Raw genomic sequence first — 17696 nt, forward strand, 5'->3', positions numbered from 1 at the left:
GTCTCCTCCTGCTATCAATCCTTCCCAGCGGCAGGGTCTTTTCCAATAGGTCTTCCTTAGAAGAAAGTTACAACTGTCCTTAACCCCTCTTTCAGTCGATTTCCGTCCCCACAAACTTTGCATAATACCACTTACTTTAAAAGACAGTAAAAATTAAATGAGGAAATGCAGGTGATGTGAATTTAAAGCTCAAGAAATGATCGGTACAGTAACTGCTCATTAACTTAAAAAGTACTTACAGTTCCCTCAATACTAACGATGCATAAAAGTTAATAACCCTCAGTCTTAGAAAGGTATAATAATAAAACCCAGAAAAACTTCAGAACCACTTCTACAAGGAACCAAGTTCGCAGTCTTCACTACAGCACCGGACCCTTAAACTCTGGGACAAGCTTCAGGTTTGCTCATGCGCAGTTACGCCCCCTAAGGCCGGCCTCTTGCTCAACTCCGCGCCTAACGCGCCTCTACGTGCGCCTGCGCTGTGACCCCCAACTCTGGCGCATGCGCTGGGTGGGACGCTCTTCATTGAAAACTATGGCGTGGGTACCTGCGGAGTCTGCGGTGGAGGAGTTGATGCCACGGCTTTTGCCGGTGGAGCCCTGCGACTTGACGGAAAGTTTCGATCCCAGCGTACCTCCGAGGACTCCCCAGGAATACCTGAGGCGGGTCCAGTGAGTGTTGGACCCTGTGCGGGTGGGCCGGTTGTCCTTACGCCCTTGGGCACATCGCCCGTACCCCGCTCGACCCCAAAGTGCGATAAAGCCCCACTTCTGTTACGTCCCCATACTCGGTCAAAACAAAATCCCTTGATAACATCTTTGTGTGAGCGAGTTTCCGTGAACTTCATTTTATTAAACCTGATTACTCGTGACAAGATACATGCTCTTAGATTGCTTTCAGTCCAGATAATTTCAGAAATTTATTGTTTAGAGCTTCCATTGCAATTCTGAAGTTTGTAATTTTATATTGAACTGTAGAAGTTGGATCGCTTGTTATACTACACATGAACAATAGTAATCACGTTTTTTTGCATTTATCACTTGTTTGTAGGATCGAAGCAGCTCAATGTCCGGATGTTGTGGTAGCTCAAATTGACCCAAAGAAGTTGAAAAGGACGCAAAGTGTGAATATTTCTGTGAGTGTTATTACGCATCAGGGGATTTTTTTTTTTTCCTCCCCGCAAATTAAAAGACGGAGGCTCACCCTATAGTGTCAGAAAGTATCGGACAGGATCAGTTAAAATGTAAGATTTTATTGCTGTATGTTCAGTTAGACAGGTGCTTGTACTTTTTCCCCCAAAAGGACAGCTGGCGTTTACTACCTCCAGAGAGGCTTTTAGTAACCCTGACATTCCTGGAGCTGGTAACACTTGAGGAGCATGATCCGATCTTCATGGAGTCTTTAAATAGGTTATTTATGCTAGGCTTTATTTTTAAGGTACCTTTTACCAGTTCACAATTATTATTGGGCTGGCGTTTAATCTTACTTAGAGTAGTTTGTATGTTTTGAATTTGACTAGGTTTTGTTTTTTAAAAATAAAAACCCAAGTATCACACTTTTCTACCTACTTGCCCACTGTGAACCTTTTCATTCATTTATTTATCCAGCACATTTTTTTAACTAAGCAACTTATGTGCCAGGCACTGGGAATACAATAGAGGATGAGACAGAAAGTCCCTACCCTTGTAGAATTTGCCCTTTCTCCTGAGGAAGACATTTAAAAAACAAACAGTTATATATTATGTCTATTGCTGTGAAGAAAGTTAACATATAACGACCAGTAAGTAACAGGGAGAACTAGTCTGGATGGAGTAGCCACAGAAGGTCCACTTGATGCTGTTTAACCTATGGTGGAAGGAGAGCAGCAGTTTTTAAATTACCACAGTTCCTTTTCCTTTAGTGTTCTAAGTAATTTGTTTATCTGATGTTTATTATCAGGAGATTTTAACTCAGACACTATAATGTTTCATATAATTCCTTTACAGAAATTTTTAGTTGATGGCAGATGATATCTTGTATACCTGACTTTTGAAATGTTACCATATTCAGTTTTATTTCAAGGCAGTATGTGATCAGTTGTGACCTATGTGCTGTTTTAAGAAACAGAAGTAGCCCTTGTAAAGTCAAATGCTTTTAATTATTTGCATTCTGCTCATACCAGAATGTTTTATTTGCGTTATGTCTTTTTGCTTCAAATAGTTTTGCTATTATAGAAAGGTAGTACTGGGTTAAATCTTTAGGTCTCATACTTGGATTTTGTAGAAACTCCAACTATAAACTGTTCCAGATTGCTTTTACTAAAGCAACTATATAAGGATCTTTTCTTGATGTTTTAAACTCAGACATAAATGAATTGCATCCTTTTTTACATCTGCAAAAAGTACTTCCTTTCTTGTGTAGTCTTACTTGCTTTATTACTCATTTTTCCTCTTGATTCTGCTTTTACTTTGCAGAGGCTTGAGAGTCTAGTGGTAACACGTAACATTGATCCTAAAATTTATGAACTGATCTCTAGCTTTCAGGATGCCAGCCTGCCCCAGAAGGATACTCCCCCACTCTGCAGTGGCAACAGCAACAAGTGGCACAATTTTCAACTGTTCGGCAGGTAGCTGTACTTTAATCATTTAATCAAATTAAAGCCTTCCTTCAGATTTATTTCTGTTCTTAGACAGTAGTTGGAAAAATTGGGGCTGCTAAATATGTAATGATAAGAATATTCATGAATCAATTACCAAATTATTATTATTATAATCACTTGACATAATACAATTTGAAACATTTTCCAGGCTTTAAGATTGTTAGAATGTTGTGCAGCAATTGATTTCTTTTGAGTTATCCATTCTATGATCATTTGTCTGATTTCTCTTCCTTTAGAGTGTGAACAGACATAGAAGTCACTGGAAATCACAACAGTTGGATAGTAACGTGACCATGGTATGTAAGTTTCTCTCTTTAGATCGTAACTATTATAACTATTGATTGTAACTATTATAGCTATTGGAAATACTCCATATTTACTTCCAGTTCTTAAAGATTCTCATTTAATCCATATTATTTTCATTCTCTCCCATCTACTATTAATAGTAACAGTTCCATTGTCTTTTCGCCTGAAAAGGATAGAATAAGTAATGCAAGTTATGTTTATGACACCCTTAATCCACATCTTGAGAGACTTTGGATCAGTCTCTACAAGTCTGTAAAGGTTCTTCTAGACATTTGGTTTTCAAGAAAGTAAATACATTTTCAGTATTTACAAAAAGATTGAATAAAGGCTCCTTGGATTTTCTTGATGAGGTAATGGTGCCAGTACCAATGATTGACTTTTTAGTAAAGTTTGTCATGCTTACTGGAAAGTACCATTTGATGTTTTATCAGCTTAGACTAATTTTTTAAAATTTGTAATTGGAAGATAACTGTTTTACAGTATTGTGTTGGTCTCTGTCCTACATCAACATGAATGGTTTACATATGTCCCCTCCCTCTTGAACCTCATTCCCACCTCCCACCCCATCCAACCCCTTTAGGTTGTCACAGAGCACCTGATTTGAGTTCCTTGTCTCATCCAGCAAATTTCTACTGGCTATCTATTTTACATAGTAATTTATATGTTCCATGCTGCTCTCCCAATTCTTCCCACCTTCTGCTTCTCACACTGTGTCCACAAGTCTGTATCCTATGTCTGTATCTCCATTGAAAAAGTGAAAGTGTTTGTCACTCAATTGTGTCTGACTCTCTGCAACCCTATGGCCTGTAGCCCACCAGACTCCTCTGTCCATGGGATTTCCCAGGGAAGAATACTGGAGTGGGTTGCCATTTCCTTCTCCAGGGGATCTTTCCAACCCAGGGATTGAAGCCGAGACTCCTGCATTGGCAGGCCGATTCTTTACTGCTGAGCAACCAGGGAACCTCTTTAACCTCTTATGGAGTCTCATATTCTGGAGAATTGAATGAAAGCTGTTTATTTTCAGAGAGGGGAAAACACACCTATTCATACAATTTTGCTCATTGTTTCAGGTGGTTCGTAGATTTCAGGGGGTTCTTTTGGCCATGCTGTGCTCCCCGTGGGATCTTGGTTCCCTCACCAGGGATCACACCCATGTAGTGTAAGCATGGAGTCCTAACCGTTGGCCCACCAGGGAATTCCCCACAGATTTCAGATTTTAGAAGCTTCTTCCAGGCAGTGCTTCCTAACATGTTTTAAATGGTGTCACTTTGGGATAAATGGAGGAAGCTGTTCTCATGGCCTAAGACTACCAGCTGAAATCTGAGAGAGTCAGTGTAATCTCTCTATATGCTTCTGTATACTTGTTGGACGCTCTGCTCTAGGAAAAGTGTGCAAGACACTAACATCACTTGCCCAAGATCATTTAACTCATAAAAAGTATAGCTGAGATAGAAACCAAACTTTGTCTGATTCGAAAGCCTTTCACTGTACGGTGAGGTCTCCTGGTAAGAAGAAGGAGAGGGCGGTAGGTAGGTAGATACATTTTTTCCTTGCTCAAGGTAAGGACTTTTGGGTACCTATATAATTCAAAAAGAAGCTGCACCAGTAACAGGATGGTGATATAATTTTGTCAAAAGAGAAATGACAGCATAATTAATCGATTTAATAAATGAAGATCCTCCATCAAAACAATGGAATATTACATAGCAGTAACATATATATTCATCATGGCAGATGTGGAACATGTAAATAATAAGATGAATTTTTAAAGCAACCTCTGAAGGCAACTATGTAAATATGAACATTGATTGATTGATTGATCTAATCATTTGTTAAACACCAACCATATGTAATAATTAGGATTTTCAGTGCTACCTGAAGCAGAAACAGTCTCTGACCTAATGGAGTAATGGGAAAACATTGTTCCAGGACAGTAGGCTTTTACCTTTTAGGGGTTTTGTTCCCCTGAGGATCTAATGAAAGCTCTTTATCCTCAGGGGGGGAAACTGCATATGTATGTAAAATGATTTGTGAGGTGATGTGCCCAAATAAAAATTGTTCTGTTAACTGAATCACTTTGCTATACACCTGAAACTAAGTCAATGTTATAAATCAACTATAAATAAATAAAAAATTTTAGGTTCTGTTAAGGTTGAGCTGAAAGGTCATGCTTTTTTCATCTGACAGTGTAGAATAAATCTATTCCCTCTTTGGACAGCCTTTTATTTGAAGTATGTAATTATGTCTCCTTCCTTGGGATAAATAGGCTTCATTCTTGTAAGCATTCTTAGTGTATTTTTTTTAATATCAATTTTACATCTTTATCACCCTCTTTTGAGCACGTACTCGCTTGACAGTGTTCATTAAAGTATGATCCAGACTAAAAGTGTCCCACATATGGTGTGACCACCTGGGTCCTGTACCGGTTTGCTAGAACTGCTGTAACAAACCACCACAGATGTAGTGGCTTACCAAACAGTAAGGTATTTCTCACAGCTTTGTGGGTTAGAGGGCTAAGATCGAGGTGTCAGCAGGTTTCTCTCAAGGCCACTCTCTCTCTCTGGCTTGCAGATGGCCATCTTCTAGCTGGGTCCCCTGTGTGCATATGCATCCCTAATGTCTTTTTATCCAAATTTCCTCTTTCCCACAAGAATGTCAGTCAGATTGGATTAGGACACACTCTACTCAACTCATTTTAACTTAATCACTGCTGTAAAGACTCAGTCTCCTAACCAGCACATGCTGGAGGTGAGGATCTCAACATAGGAATTTTGAGGGGACACAGTTCACTCCATTACAAGCACTATATGTTTGTGTGAGGTGGTGGGAATATGAAGGAATCCTCACTTGTTTTTTCATTGTTCAGTATTGAAGAAAATACGTAAGTAAATTCTTTTTTTTTTTTTTTTCTTTTAGCCAAAATCTGAAGATGAAGAAGGCTGGAAAAAATTTTGTCTAGGTGAAAGGTTATGTGCTGAAGGGGCTATTGGACCAGCTGCAAGTGAAAGTCCTGGAATCGATTATGTACAAGTAAGTGATACTGTGACTAAACAAACAAAAAACAGGTCATAGTTTTGGTGCAAGATTTAGTATAGAGACTTAGCAGAATATAGCTTAGGCCAAATCCAGTCTCATGACTGTTTTTATAAGCCCATTTGCTAAACATAGAAGCATAATAGCTTTTTTGTTTTCCAAGGTTGTAAAAAAAATTTAAAAAGCAACTAATATATGACTGATGTATAACAGCCTGTTTTCTAAAACAGTGTGTGCTTTAGCTGTTTAATAATTTTTTGAGCTAGATAGGACTTTTTTTTTTTAATGATTAGGCAAGGGTCAAACAGTGAGTTCTGAGTAGTCAGAGAAACAAAGGAAAACTCAGGTGCTTAAAAATGTTTTAATAAGTTGCATATTCTGGTGGTGAAATGTTGAGGCTATATTTAATTTATATTTTATAAATATAAAGATTATTTATATTTCATATGACTTTAATAATAAAGTATGTGGCCAGCTGCTTCTTGTCCTTCAGGATTCATCTGCCCCCAAGCTTGCAGATGTTGATACATCTGCATTACTGGTAACTCCCTATACCATGTTGTCTGTTCTGTTGAATAGGTATTGTTTTCTCTTTGGTGCCACGTTTTGTTTTTCTCATTTAAAATTAGTTTATCCCCTAAATGTAAAAGCTCTGAAAATCACTAAAAAAGACCCAAGACCTCAATTTAAAAAAACAAAAACAAGCAAAGGATATAAAGAGACATTTCACAGGAAGGAAATGCAAATTGTTCTTATATGAGAAGATGCCCAAACTCTCTTAAAATAAAAACATTACTTACAACTCCACTGAGCTGGCATTTTTCAGTTAACATTGGTAAAACAAGTTTGACACACTGTTCATAAGGGCTGGGGAAACAGGCAGCCTTACTGCATGGTGGTGGGAGTGTAGAAAGATTCAGGTCTCTGAGAGCTAATTTAATGCTGTCTCCTATACAGCATTTCTTCTATTGGATTATATCCCTAGTGTATGTTACTTTTCAAAATGTTTTAATTTGGCAAAGAATATATATTTATTCAGTTTGTTATTGCAAAATACACTTTAATGCGTGTCCACTTAAGTTTCTCAAAAGTCAGTACTGTTTTCATAATCAAAGCTCCCAACATTAAAGTCCAAAATAACTTTTTTTATTTAAAGCAGACTAGGTTTGAAAGAACTCATTCAAGTACCCTTACTTCCCCAGAATGTTTGCTTAGCTAAAGATTTTTGAAAGAGTATGCAAAACTTATTAATATCATACTGTTTTTTATTACATGGTTTATTTTAATATCTTCATTACTCAAATCATTCTATATTTTTACATTTATGTATTCAAATGTCAAGACATTGTTTTCTTGGGTATTATTAGCATAGTAGTTCATGGAATGTTTTATTGTAATATATAATGAAGGAATTTTATCTATGTTTTGTTTTCATAAAATAGCATGTTGAGAAATTCACCAATTAAAAAAAAATGAAGCGCCCCCCCACCCTCCCGCTTTGTAATACCACTTAGTAAACTTCAGTCTCATTTTTCTTTCAGATTGGTTTTCCTCCCTTGCTTAGTATTGTTAGCAGAATGAATCAGGTAAAATATAGCTAATAATAATAAGAATATATGCATTCTTATGTTTGCAGTGTGTATTAAGATATTTGAATACATTTATTTAATATTTACAGTATGTAAGACCCTGTCCTAAACTCTTTAAAATTCTTATTTAATCCTCACTACAACCTTATATGGGGAATTATTATTAATATACTTTTTTTTAATAAGTGAGGAAACGGTTGGTGATTAAGTCATTTGTAGGTGGTTTATTGGCAAGTTTTAACGGCAGTACTGGAATTCAGTCCCAGGTTGATCTCACTTCAGAACTCATGCTCTTTATCATGGTGCTAAACTATTCATACATTTATGTTTCAGTTATAAGTCTTAGATTATGGGGTTTGAAAAAAAATACTAAGGTTAGATTGCTATTTCTAGTTCCAGATGTTGGGCACACTTCATTAAGAATGAAATTTGAATTTCTTGGGTCAAAAGGGAAGCAATATGAATTTTAGTTGTTCGGTCTCTCAGCACTAGGAACTCTGTTGCCCACTTAAAGAGCAAATAAAACTTTGATTGTTTTGTATTCACATATATTGGATACCCTTGGAAGATAAATTTTTTTAACAAGTCATACTCTTGTAAATAATATACTGGCCTACAGTTTTACTTACTTGATCATTTACATTAAGATACTCTAATAATTATACTAAATTCAATGAGAATGACTTTTGTAAGTGTCCCATCTATATTACGGAGAAGGCAATGGCACCCCACTCTAATACTCTGGCGTGGAAAATCCCATGGACGGAAGAGCCTGGTGGGCTGCAGTCCATGGGATCACTAAGAGTCGGACACGACTGAGTGACTTCACTTTCACTTTGCACTTTCATGCATTGGAGAAGGAAATGGCAACCCACTCCAGTGTTCTTGCCTGGAGAATCCCAGGGACTGGGGAGCCTGGTGGGCTGCCATCTATGGGGTCGCACAGAGTCAGACACAACTGAAGCGACTTAGCAGCAGCATCTATACTAGAATAAGCTAGAGAATTTGGTAGATTATATTTCTCTAGCTAACTTTGTATTTAGATTTGTACTTTGATTTAATGAAAATAAGCTGAATTTATGCAAAGACTTTTTTTTGAGAGTGTGGAATTAAAAAAAAAATAGTTCTGAACTAAATTAGTAGTTACTAACTAAATCCTAGGATTTAAACTGTGTTGATAATTGAAAATATATAAAAATATATTTGTCGAAAAAGCCTTATCTCACTGAGTGTTCCATCTAATCAAATTACTAAATAGAGTCAAAGGTTTCTCTCTAAGTCTAAAGAAGTCCATTTTAAGGAGTTGTTTTCTCACTGAACTTAATGTAACTCAGCTTGAACTTGTCAGTGTTTTATTACTAATGCTGTTCTTCCATCTCTTCCCCCTCCCCCTTTTTTTAGGCAACAGTAGCTAGTGTCTTGGAATATCTGAATAATTGGTTTGGAGAAAGAGACTTTACTCCAGAATTGGTAGTACTGCATCTTTTTCTTTTCATAAGGCAGACAAAATTATATATACTTACCTTATATGTAAGCTATGGTTCTGTATTATTTATATATATGTATGTGTTATTCATCTATATGTATAATGCAGACAATGCTTGTTTGCAGTAAAATAAGGAACTTACAATAGAATGTTAATCAACATAGTACTTCCTTCATTGAGAATCTTGCATTGGGGAGAAAAACCATCAACCAAATAGCTGGTTTATATTCTGGGAGAAGCTGCTTATCTTTTCACAGATCAGTAACAAACAGAATGGCTACCAGTCTGCAGACCCCATTTCAAATAGTCCTGGCTTAGAGAAGTTTGAAATGCATTTTCTAAAATGGCTTTGAAATCCAGTCCACTAAAGAATATCAGAAATAGGAATAATAGCAAATATATGTGCCAGGCTTTGTTCTAAGGATTTTACGTATAATAACTCCTCGAATCCTTGAATAACCTATGAGCTGTTATTTCCATTTTACAGATGAGGAAACTGGAGCACATAGGGATTCAGTAACTGGCCTGAGGGCACACAGATTATAACTGGCAGAACGGAGACGCATGCTGGGGCAGTTTGGCTGTACTCTGACCAACTCTACTGTACTGCCCTTCTGTTTTATTGCTTTACACTCACAGCTTAAAAATTTTTCACCTTCAAAATTGGGTAAATTTGATAGATGTTATGTAAATGAATTACCTACTTAATCCCCTAATAAGAAATTTTATCATCCTTTGCAGTTAGATTTGATTTTAAAAACAAGTATTTTTCACCACTGAGGATATTTGCAAAAAAGAGTGTATCTGAAGCTTCAAGGCTCCCAGTCAAAACACAAGATATAATCTTTGCCGTCCAGAAGCTTCTGGTCAAATTTAAATGTATGCTTGCTCTTTTCACATAGAAGAGAATCCCACTCACTCTTTGTGAAAGAAACCTGGATGTGAATCTTTTTGTTCAAGAGAAAGTCATTGAAATAAAGCTTGAATAGAGTGAAGCCATTTTTTTTTAAAAAAAATGGGGAAAAAAAACCATTGACTTGGGGTTGCTTAAGGAGCTAACTTAGTGTGTTGTGCAAATTGCTATTTAAACTTCGTTCAAATACTCTTGTGTAGTCCCTGGAGTGATGTGTTGCTCCAAATAAACTCAGTCGTGCGTACTACTGGTGGAATATAACTTGATAACAGCCCTTCTGAGGTACAATTAAGTGATTATAAGTTAAACTTATGGTGTAGTTTGCCTACTTATTACTTTCTTAAATCCTGTATAGGGAAGATGGCTTTATGCTTTATTGGCCTGTCTTGAAAAACCTTTATTACCGGAGGCTCATTCACTGATTCGGCAGCTTGCAAGAAGGTGCTCTGAAGTGAGGCTTCTGGTGGTAAGTTCAGACTCACTATTCCACATCGGAAGCACTCAGCAGCTTCTGTGGTGGTAAAGAACAATTTCAGTGAAGTAACAAAAGGTGGACTATATTGTTAGTCAAGATTAGATTTAGCCGCGTGGTAGAAGAGTCCAAAATAACATTATCTTAAATAAAATGCAAGTGTTTTTCTCAGACACAGGGAGAATGAAAGTAGGCAGATTGGATCTAAGGTGGCAGTAACCCAGGCCTTCGAGTTCTGCCACTTGTGGTTTCCCTCCCCAAGCTCACTTCATAATCCAGGTTCCGCCAGTTTGTTTCACTAAAGGAAGCTGGGAAGAAGAGAAGGTTCTCCCCTCTAAAGAGCCTTTCTAGAGCCTCTTACAAGCACATCTGGCCAAAACAGCTCATTGGCCAGAATTTGGTCACATGACCATAAGGAACTATAGGAAATGTTTATTTTAGTTGGGTGACAGTGTACCCATCTAAAAATGAGCTTCATTTGCTACATAATATGGGGAATCAAGAAGCCACAGTGGTCAACTAACAGTCTCTGGCATAATAATGGTTTTGAATTTTTCCATTTAGACCCTTCCTCTAACTCATGCCTGCAGCATTACGATATAAATTAATTCGATGCCAGACTAAGCTGATTATTTTTTTCATTCCTCCTTTAACCTGCACAAAATAAAAAACTGTTCTCCACTGACTACTCCAAAATAGTTTCATTAAACTTCCATGAGATGGCAGACTAATTTAAATGGCCTGTACTCCGAGCAAAATGTAACTTATTACTTGCTATATATTTAAAGTGAATTTTAGGAGATGTATAGTTCAGGAACAACTTCCTTCATCATTGAGAACCCTGATCTGAAATATTTTCTTTAAAATATGTTCACGTATGTTTTTTCCATTAGTGTCCAGTTAGGACACAGGCTTTTTTCAGTCTTATACTTGGAATCAGGAAAAGTATCTCTCCCAAGTTATTCTCCTTAGAGCCCTCAACTCTTATTCCTTTCTAGGATCTATTCAAGAGCTTTCTTTAAAACAAGATCTTAGATGTTTCTCAAGGAATCATTAACTCTACAGTTTATCTGTTGTCTTTGACGTTTTCTATATCCATGTCATTATTATTGTCATCTAATAAAATGTTCATGTTTTGCACCGTGAAAGGCAACTTCCTGGTTGGGACTTTGCTGGCAATCCAGTGGCTCACAGGGAGCATGGGTTTGACCTCTGGTCAGGGAACTAAGATCCCATATGCTGCGAGGCCACAATAAAAGAAGAAGGAAAAATTAGGGGATAACAGTCTGCATTTCAAGCTTTCTTTTTTTTCTTTTTGCCTTTTAGGACAGCAAAGATGATGAAAGGGTTCCTGCTTTGAATTTATTAATCTGCTTGGTTAGCAGGTAAGTAATCCTTGACTTCTTGCTTTATAATAGAATTATTAATGGTGGTAGAAAGTATTGTTTCCATTTTACAGTGAGGAAGTTGAGGCATAAGGAAACAGTATTATATGTATCACAATTCCCTTTATTTCTAGTGTTTCTCTGTAAATAATGCTGCATTGAAGATTCTTATACATACAGCTCTATTTATTGCCTAAGGGGAAATTCCTGGAAATAATTAAAGGGCTTGCATGTACTTGTAAAACTGAGATATTTATTACATTTGCCTTCTAGAAAGATCATGCCACTCTGGGTTCTGACTAAAATGTTGGTGAGAGTGCCCATCTCCTGTTATTCAACACTGAGCGTTTTCAGTTGATGTAAATATTTCCATTCTAGTAATAAAAAGATGCAGATTAATTGTATTTGCTTTGTATGGTTATCCATAAGGATAGAATATGTTTCATTTTATTGCAGTTTTTTTAAATTGCTCATGTCCTTTGATCATTTTCAGTTATTTAGTATATTTTTTATTTCATTTCTTACATTAAAATTCCACCTGGAATTTACATGAAAATGTCTTCATATTCTAAAGTCTTAAATGTGAATATGTGTATACACACACACACATATTTATTTTAGGTCTCTTTCTGGAGTTGCTATTTTTGTTCATTGGTCTGTTTTTATTCCAACACTAATAACTTTTTAATGCTTTATAATATATTTAAATACTGGGATATTAAGTAATACTGTGTTCATTTTTCCCATTGCCAAGCGAGATACTTTTTCAAAATATAAACATGTTCAGCATGTAGTTTCTTGATCTATAATAATTATGCTAATGATGATAATTAATACTTGTCAATTTTTGCCAGGCATTTTTCTTAGTGCTTCAAAATAGGAACTCATTTAATCCTTTGAAGGTAGGGCAGAAGTTTCTGAGGCTATAGACTTCACTTAGGAAAACCTATAGGTTATAGCAGGTTTGAAAACCAGATAACATAGGCCTTGACTCTATTGTAACAGCTTCAGTGTAAGTAACTTACATGGTTATAAGTCTTCTGTGTTTTTTGTTGTTGGTTTTCTTTTGATAGCTTTAAGGCAATAGCTGCTAATTCATAGAAATACCCTATCAGATGAGTAGGATCCCATTCAAACAGGATCCAATAACTGTTGTGCGGGCATAGTTGCTTCAGTGTAGTGTCTGACTCTTTGTGACCCTATAGACTGTAGCCCACCAAGCTCCTCTGTCTTTGGGATTCTCTAGGTAACAGTTGTGGAGTGGGTTGCCATGCCCTCCTCCAGGGGATCTTCCCAACCCAGGGATCTAACCCAGGTCTCCTGCATTGCAGGCAGATTCTTTACTACTGAGCCACTGGGAAAGCCCCCCAGTAACTGTTAGGCATCTTAATTATTTTACCAATCATAATTATTTTTTATGCTCTTTATTATAGAGGTTTTAAAACACATAAAAATATAGTAAAATAACCCCCCCAGACCAATCTACCACCTAGGTTCCACAGTTACTAACTCTACACCAGGATGTTTCATTTATCTGTTTTGTTAATACATTTTAAACAAATATTGGACATATTATTTCTCCTGTTTCAGTGTATCTGACTGATAAAGGGATTTCCGGTAAATTTAGTGATAACTCAGTATCATCTGATGTCCAGTTGTGTTTCATATTCCCTAATTGTCCCAAGAATGTCTTTTTATGTTTGAATTGTTCAAACCAGGATCCAAGTAGGATGCACTCGTGGCGTTTGTCTGGTATGTCTGTTAAGTACCCCCACCAGCCCTTTTGGTTTTTTTCTTTGCTATTTATTTGTTGAAAAAACTGGATCCTTTGACTTGTAAAATTTCCCGTGTTTTGGTTTTGACAGCTAACTGCATGGTGGTGTTTAATGGTTCATTTATCCTGCATGTTTTCTGTAAACCGGTAGGTAGGTCTAGAGGTTCGATTATATCTGATAGTGTGTGTTTGTGTGTTTGTGTACAAGACTGTGTGCTCTCGTGTCACATCAGGAAGCATACAGTGTCTAGTTGTCTCTCGTAGAGTGGTGTGAGGTTGATCTTCACGTTCAGGTAAAGGGATATAGCAGTCATTCTTTTGATGCTCAAATTGGTCTATCTTTGGATAGTGGGAGCCCTTCAGATCAGTTCCTATGCTTTTTGGTCTATAACCTCAGTGGTCTATCAAAAGAACGCTATCAAAAAGCTTTCTTACTTTCTGCTCTGCCAAAATGACTCAGTTATATCTTGGGCACTTCTGGCTCCAGATCTGGAATTAGTCTCTTCTCCTGGGAGTGCTGGTTCCTCTTTCAAAGTAGAAAATGGTATCTAGAGTCTACAATTTGAACATTAGGGAAGCTAGGTGTTTTGGGGTTGGTCATTGCATTTAGGCCTTTTCACTGAACAGAGCTATGAAGTATGTATTTTTTAGAAAGAAAAATAAAATCATAGGTCCAAGTTGATATTTCAGTTCTAATTTAAGATTACTTGATTTTTCTTAACATAATTATTGACTTTATCCTACAGTATGCACATGGTAGTTTCAGAATAACAATATGGCCAGTTGTAAAACTGTTGAAGTCCGTTTAAGAATTTTTTGCAGTTCTTTTTGTCCATGGTATATCTTTCTAGTTACATATATTGGAACATCATGTTTAAGATTACTTGGAATTATTCTCCTGTTTGGTTTATGCCACCAACCTAGTATAGAAGATGCATTTAGTGGAGTCTGGTTAGTGATTTTATTTTTACTTAAACTTGTTTTATAATTTCATAAAATGCTTCAATTGTTCCAAAGTTAAAATTGTAATTTGTATTGGAGCATTTTAGAATCTACCTTTATCCTCTGTAGTCTCTTTTCTCCCTTTTGTAGTTATCTGTTTTATTGTTAGTTTTTGATTTATCCTCCCATTTACTGTTTCTTTTAAAAAATAAAAGCAAATATATGTATACTTTGCACATGCTTACAAAACATAGCATACTTAGCTTTCCATTCTGTGCTTCGTTTTTTCACTTACTGAATCCTGGGAATCACATGGTAGCAGTGTAGATATTTTCCTCATTCCTTTTTTTAGAAAAGCTTTGTAATCTTTCACTGTGTAGATGTGCTGTAGTTTATTCAGCCAGTTGCTTTATTAATGGATATTTGGGTCATTTGTGGTCTTTTGCTATTACAAAAGTATTATTTTTTATAGCTGAGTAATATTCCTTATATATGTATATAGATGTATCTTTTTGAATATGCTGCAATTAATATTTGAACTATACATTAATTTTTTTTATTGAAGTATAGTTGATTTACAATGTTGCATTGGTTTCTGGTGTATGGCAAAGTGATTCAGTTATGCATATATATGTATACATATTCTATTTTCAGATTTTTTCCCATTATAGTTTATTACAAGATTTTGAATATAGTTCACTGTGCTGTACAGTAGGACCTTGTTTATTTTGTATGTAGTAGTTTGTATCTGCTTATTGGGAACTCCTAATTCATTCTCCCCTGCCCTGCCCCTCACCTTTCTCCTTCAGTTACCATAAACTTGTTTTCTATGCCTGTGGGTCTGTGTCTATTTTGTATCATTTTGTTTGTTTGTATCATTGTTTAGATTCCACATAAGAGTGACATCATATGATATTTATCTTTGTCTGACCTACTGCTCCTTGTATGATAGTCTTTAGGTCCATCCATGTTGCTGCAAATAGCATTATTTCATTATTTTTTATAGCTTCGTAATATTCCTTATATATGTGTATACACGGACCTTTTTAGCATTTTCTCCAGATATATGAACAGGAGTGGGATTGCTAGATCGTATGGTAACTCTATTTTTAATTCTTTTTAGCAGCCTCCGTAGTTTTTCCGTAGTGGCTGCACCAATTTCCATTCCCACCAACAGTGTAAGAGAGTTCCCTTTTCTCCATACCCTTTCCATCATTTGATGATGGCCATTCTGATTGGCATGAGGTGATACCTCATTGTAGTTTTGATTTGCATTTCTCAAAAAATTAGTGATGTTGAGCATCTTTTCATATGCCTGTTGGCCAGCTGTATATCTTCTTTGAGGAAATGTCTGTATAGGTTTTCTGCTCATTTTTTTTTATTGGGTTTTTTGGTTATTGAGTTGCATGAGCTGCTTTTTTTATTTTGGAAATTATACCTTCATGGATCACAATGTTTGCAAAGATTTTCTCCCAGTTCATAGGTTCCCTTTTCATTTTATGCTTTCCTTCGCTGTGCAAATTCTTTTATCACCAGGTATTTTGACCAGCGTGACTTAGCCGATGAGCCATCCTGATGAAGCTGATCTCTCAGAGACAGAAGATACTTGTGATGAAGACGCCTGAGTCTGAGGAAGTGCAGTGCCAGTTAAGTGCAGATTGCCTCACATTTTCAGCACCGTGTGAAGAGTCTTCAACTTAACCTGTGCAACTCAGGTTGATCTTCAGAAGATAGATTGTATTATTTTGAATATCTGAGGTATCTGTGAAAGATCTTACCCAATTTTTAATGAATAAGCAGTTTTCTGTAATCACGTGCTTTTAAAGCAAAAGTGAAAGATTTACTGATGAAGCATCCTACACAGAAACTGTATGGTGAAATTGTACAGAGGTCTTTGGTGCTGTTTTGTTGTTTATTTACATGTACACATATAAAATTTTATTGAAAATGTTTTGGTTACTAAATTTTGTTTGACTCTTAAACAAAAGACAACAGACTAATGTCCTTAGTATTAGAATTAGGATAATCTAGTTTATATGGCATGTGTATTCATAGTTAGCAACAAAATTAGTCTGATGTTTTCTCTTTAAGCTCAGTACTTTTATTTTTAAAAGCTTTCTTACATAAACGCAGTTTTTTCTTTACAGATCATTTTCTGTAATACTGTAAAAGGTCAACTCTTTAAATTTTTATGCCACATCTTTTATCATATCGTTTACAGTTTTTCTACTTCTCTATCAGGTGGGAGTGTTTCATACTTTAAGTGACAGAAGATCCAAGTAGCAATGGTTTTTCAAATAGGGATTTATCTTTCTCATATAACAAGAAACCTAGAGGAGCTAGCATCCGTTCAGTGACTCCACTTTACCAAGGTGTTAAGTCTCTTAGTTTTTGCTTCATAGTAAGATGGCCACTGCAGTGCAGAGCAGTGTGTCTGTATTCAAGATAGAATAGTTGAGGAAGGAGGCAGAGCCTCCCACATCTGATCCTTTTCTCATAAAAGCAAAACCTTCTCCAGAAATCCACAGCAGACTTGTGTTCATCTGTTGGCCTTGAACGTATAAAATCATTACCTCTAGCTCCAAGAAGAATGGGGAAATGAAACTAAGCTTTTCCAATCTTTCTAACGGGAAATGGAAAAGGAAAAGAGGATTGGAAAAAAAAAAAAAAGAGGATTGGGAATAAACGTGGATTGGGCAGCCAATAGTTTTGCCACTAGTTATAAATGGAGCAGATATAATTTTGTATTTTAATCTTTTCTACCACGTTGTCTTCCAAAAGTTGGTTTTGGCAGTGGGGGAGGGGGGTCGCACCCAATGGCTTGTGGGATCTTAGTTCCCCAACCAGGGATTGAACCCCGGGCCCTCAGCAATCAAAGCAAGGAGTCCAAACCACTGGACTGCCAGGAAATTCCCTCAAAAAACTGAGTTTTAAATGGTAGCCTAGTAGTCTTGTGTTTTACCAGAATTTAAACATTCTCTCGTTGGATATTTAATGTTTTCAGTGCTAATCCAATATAGAAAATATCTTTTATGTACAACTTTTTCCTTTCTTTGACCAGAAGTTCCCAAGAGTAGGATTGAAAGTCATGAGATTCCAACAGTTAAGTATTGCTTTTGCAACTTGACTTAACTGAGGTTTTAAAAATTAAGAATTTT

General features: G+C 36.3%; 1 protein-coding gene across 2 annotated transcripts; it reads left to right on the forward strand.

The window, feature by feature from the left end:
* Positions 1-507: 507 nt before the first annotated feature.
* On the forward strand, positions 508-16413 carry GEMIN2 (gem nuclear organelle associated protein 2). 2 transcript variants are annotated; one of them, XM_068991323.1, is made up of 10 exons: positions 508-671; positions 1051-1135; positions 2516-2605; positions 2875-2934; positions 5861-5974; positions 7519-7563; positions 8968-9036; positions 10321-10431; positions 11764-11822; positions 16075-16413. In XM_068991323.1, exons 1-10 carry the CDS (start codon positions 535-537, stop codon positions 16112-16114), a joined length of 810 nt encoding a protein of 269 aa, XP_068847424.1. In that variant the 5' UTR covers positions 508-534; the 3' UTR covers positions 16115-16413. The 2 variants fall into 2 exon arrangements, with proteins under 2 accessions (XP_068847424.1, XP_068847425.1); XM_068991324.1 differs by lacking the exon at positions 7519-7563.
* The last annotated feature ends 1283 nt before the right edge of the window (positions 16414-17696 follow it).

This window comes from Capricornis sumatraensis, chromosome 19, assembly GCF_032405125.1.
Source record: "Capricornis sumatraensis isolate serow.1 chromosome 19, serow.2, whole genome shotgun sequence".
Taxonomy (NCBI): Eukaryota; Metazoa; Chordata; class Mammalia; order Artiodactyla; family Bovidae; genus Capricornis; species Capricornis sumatraensis.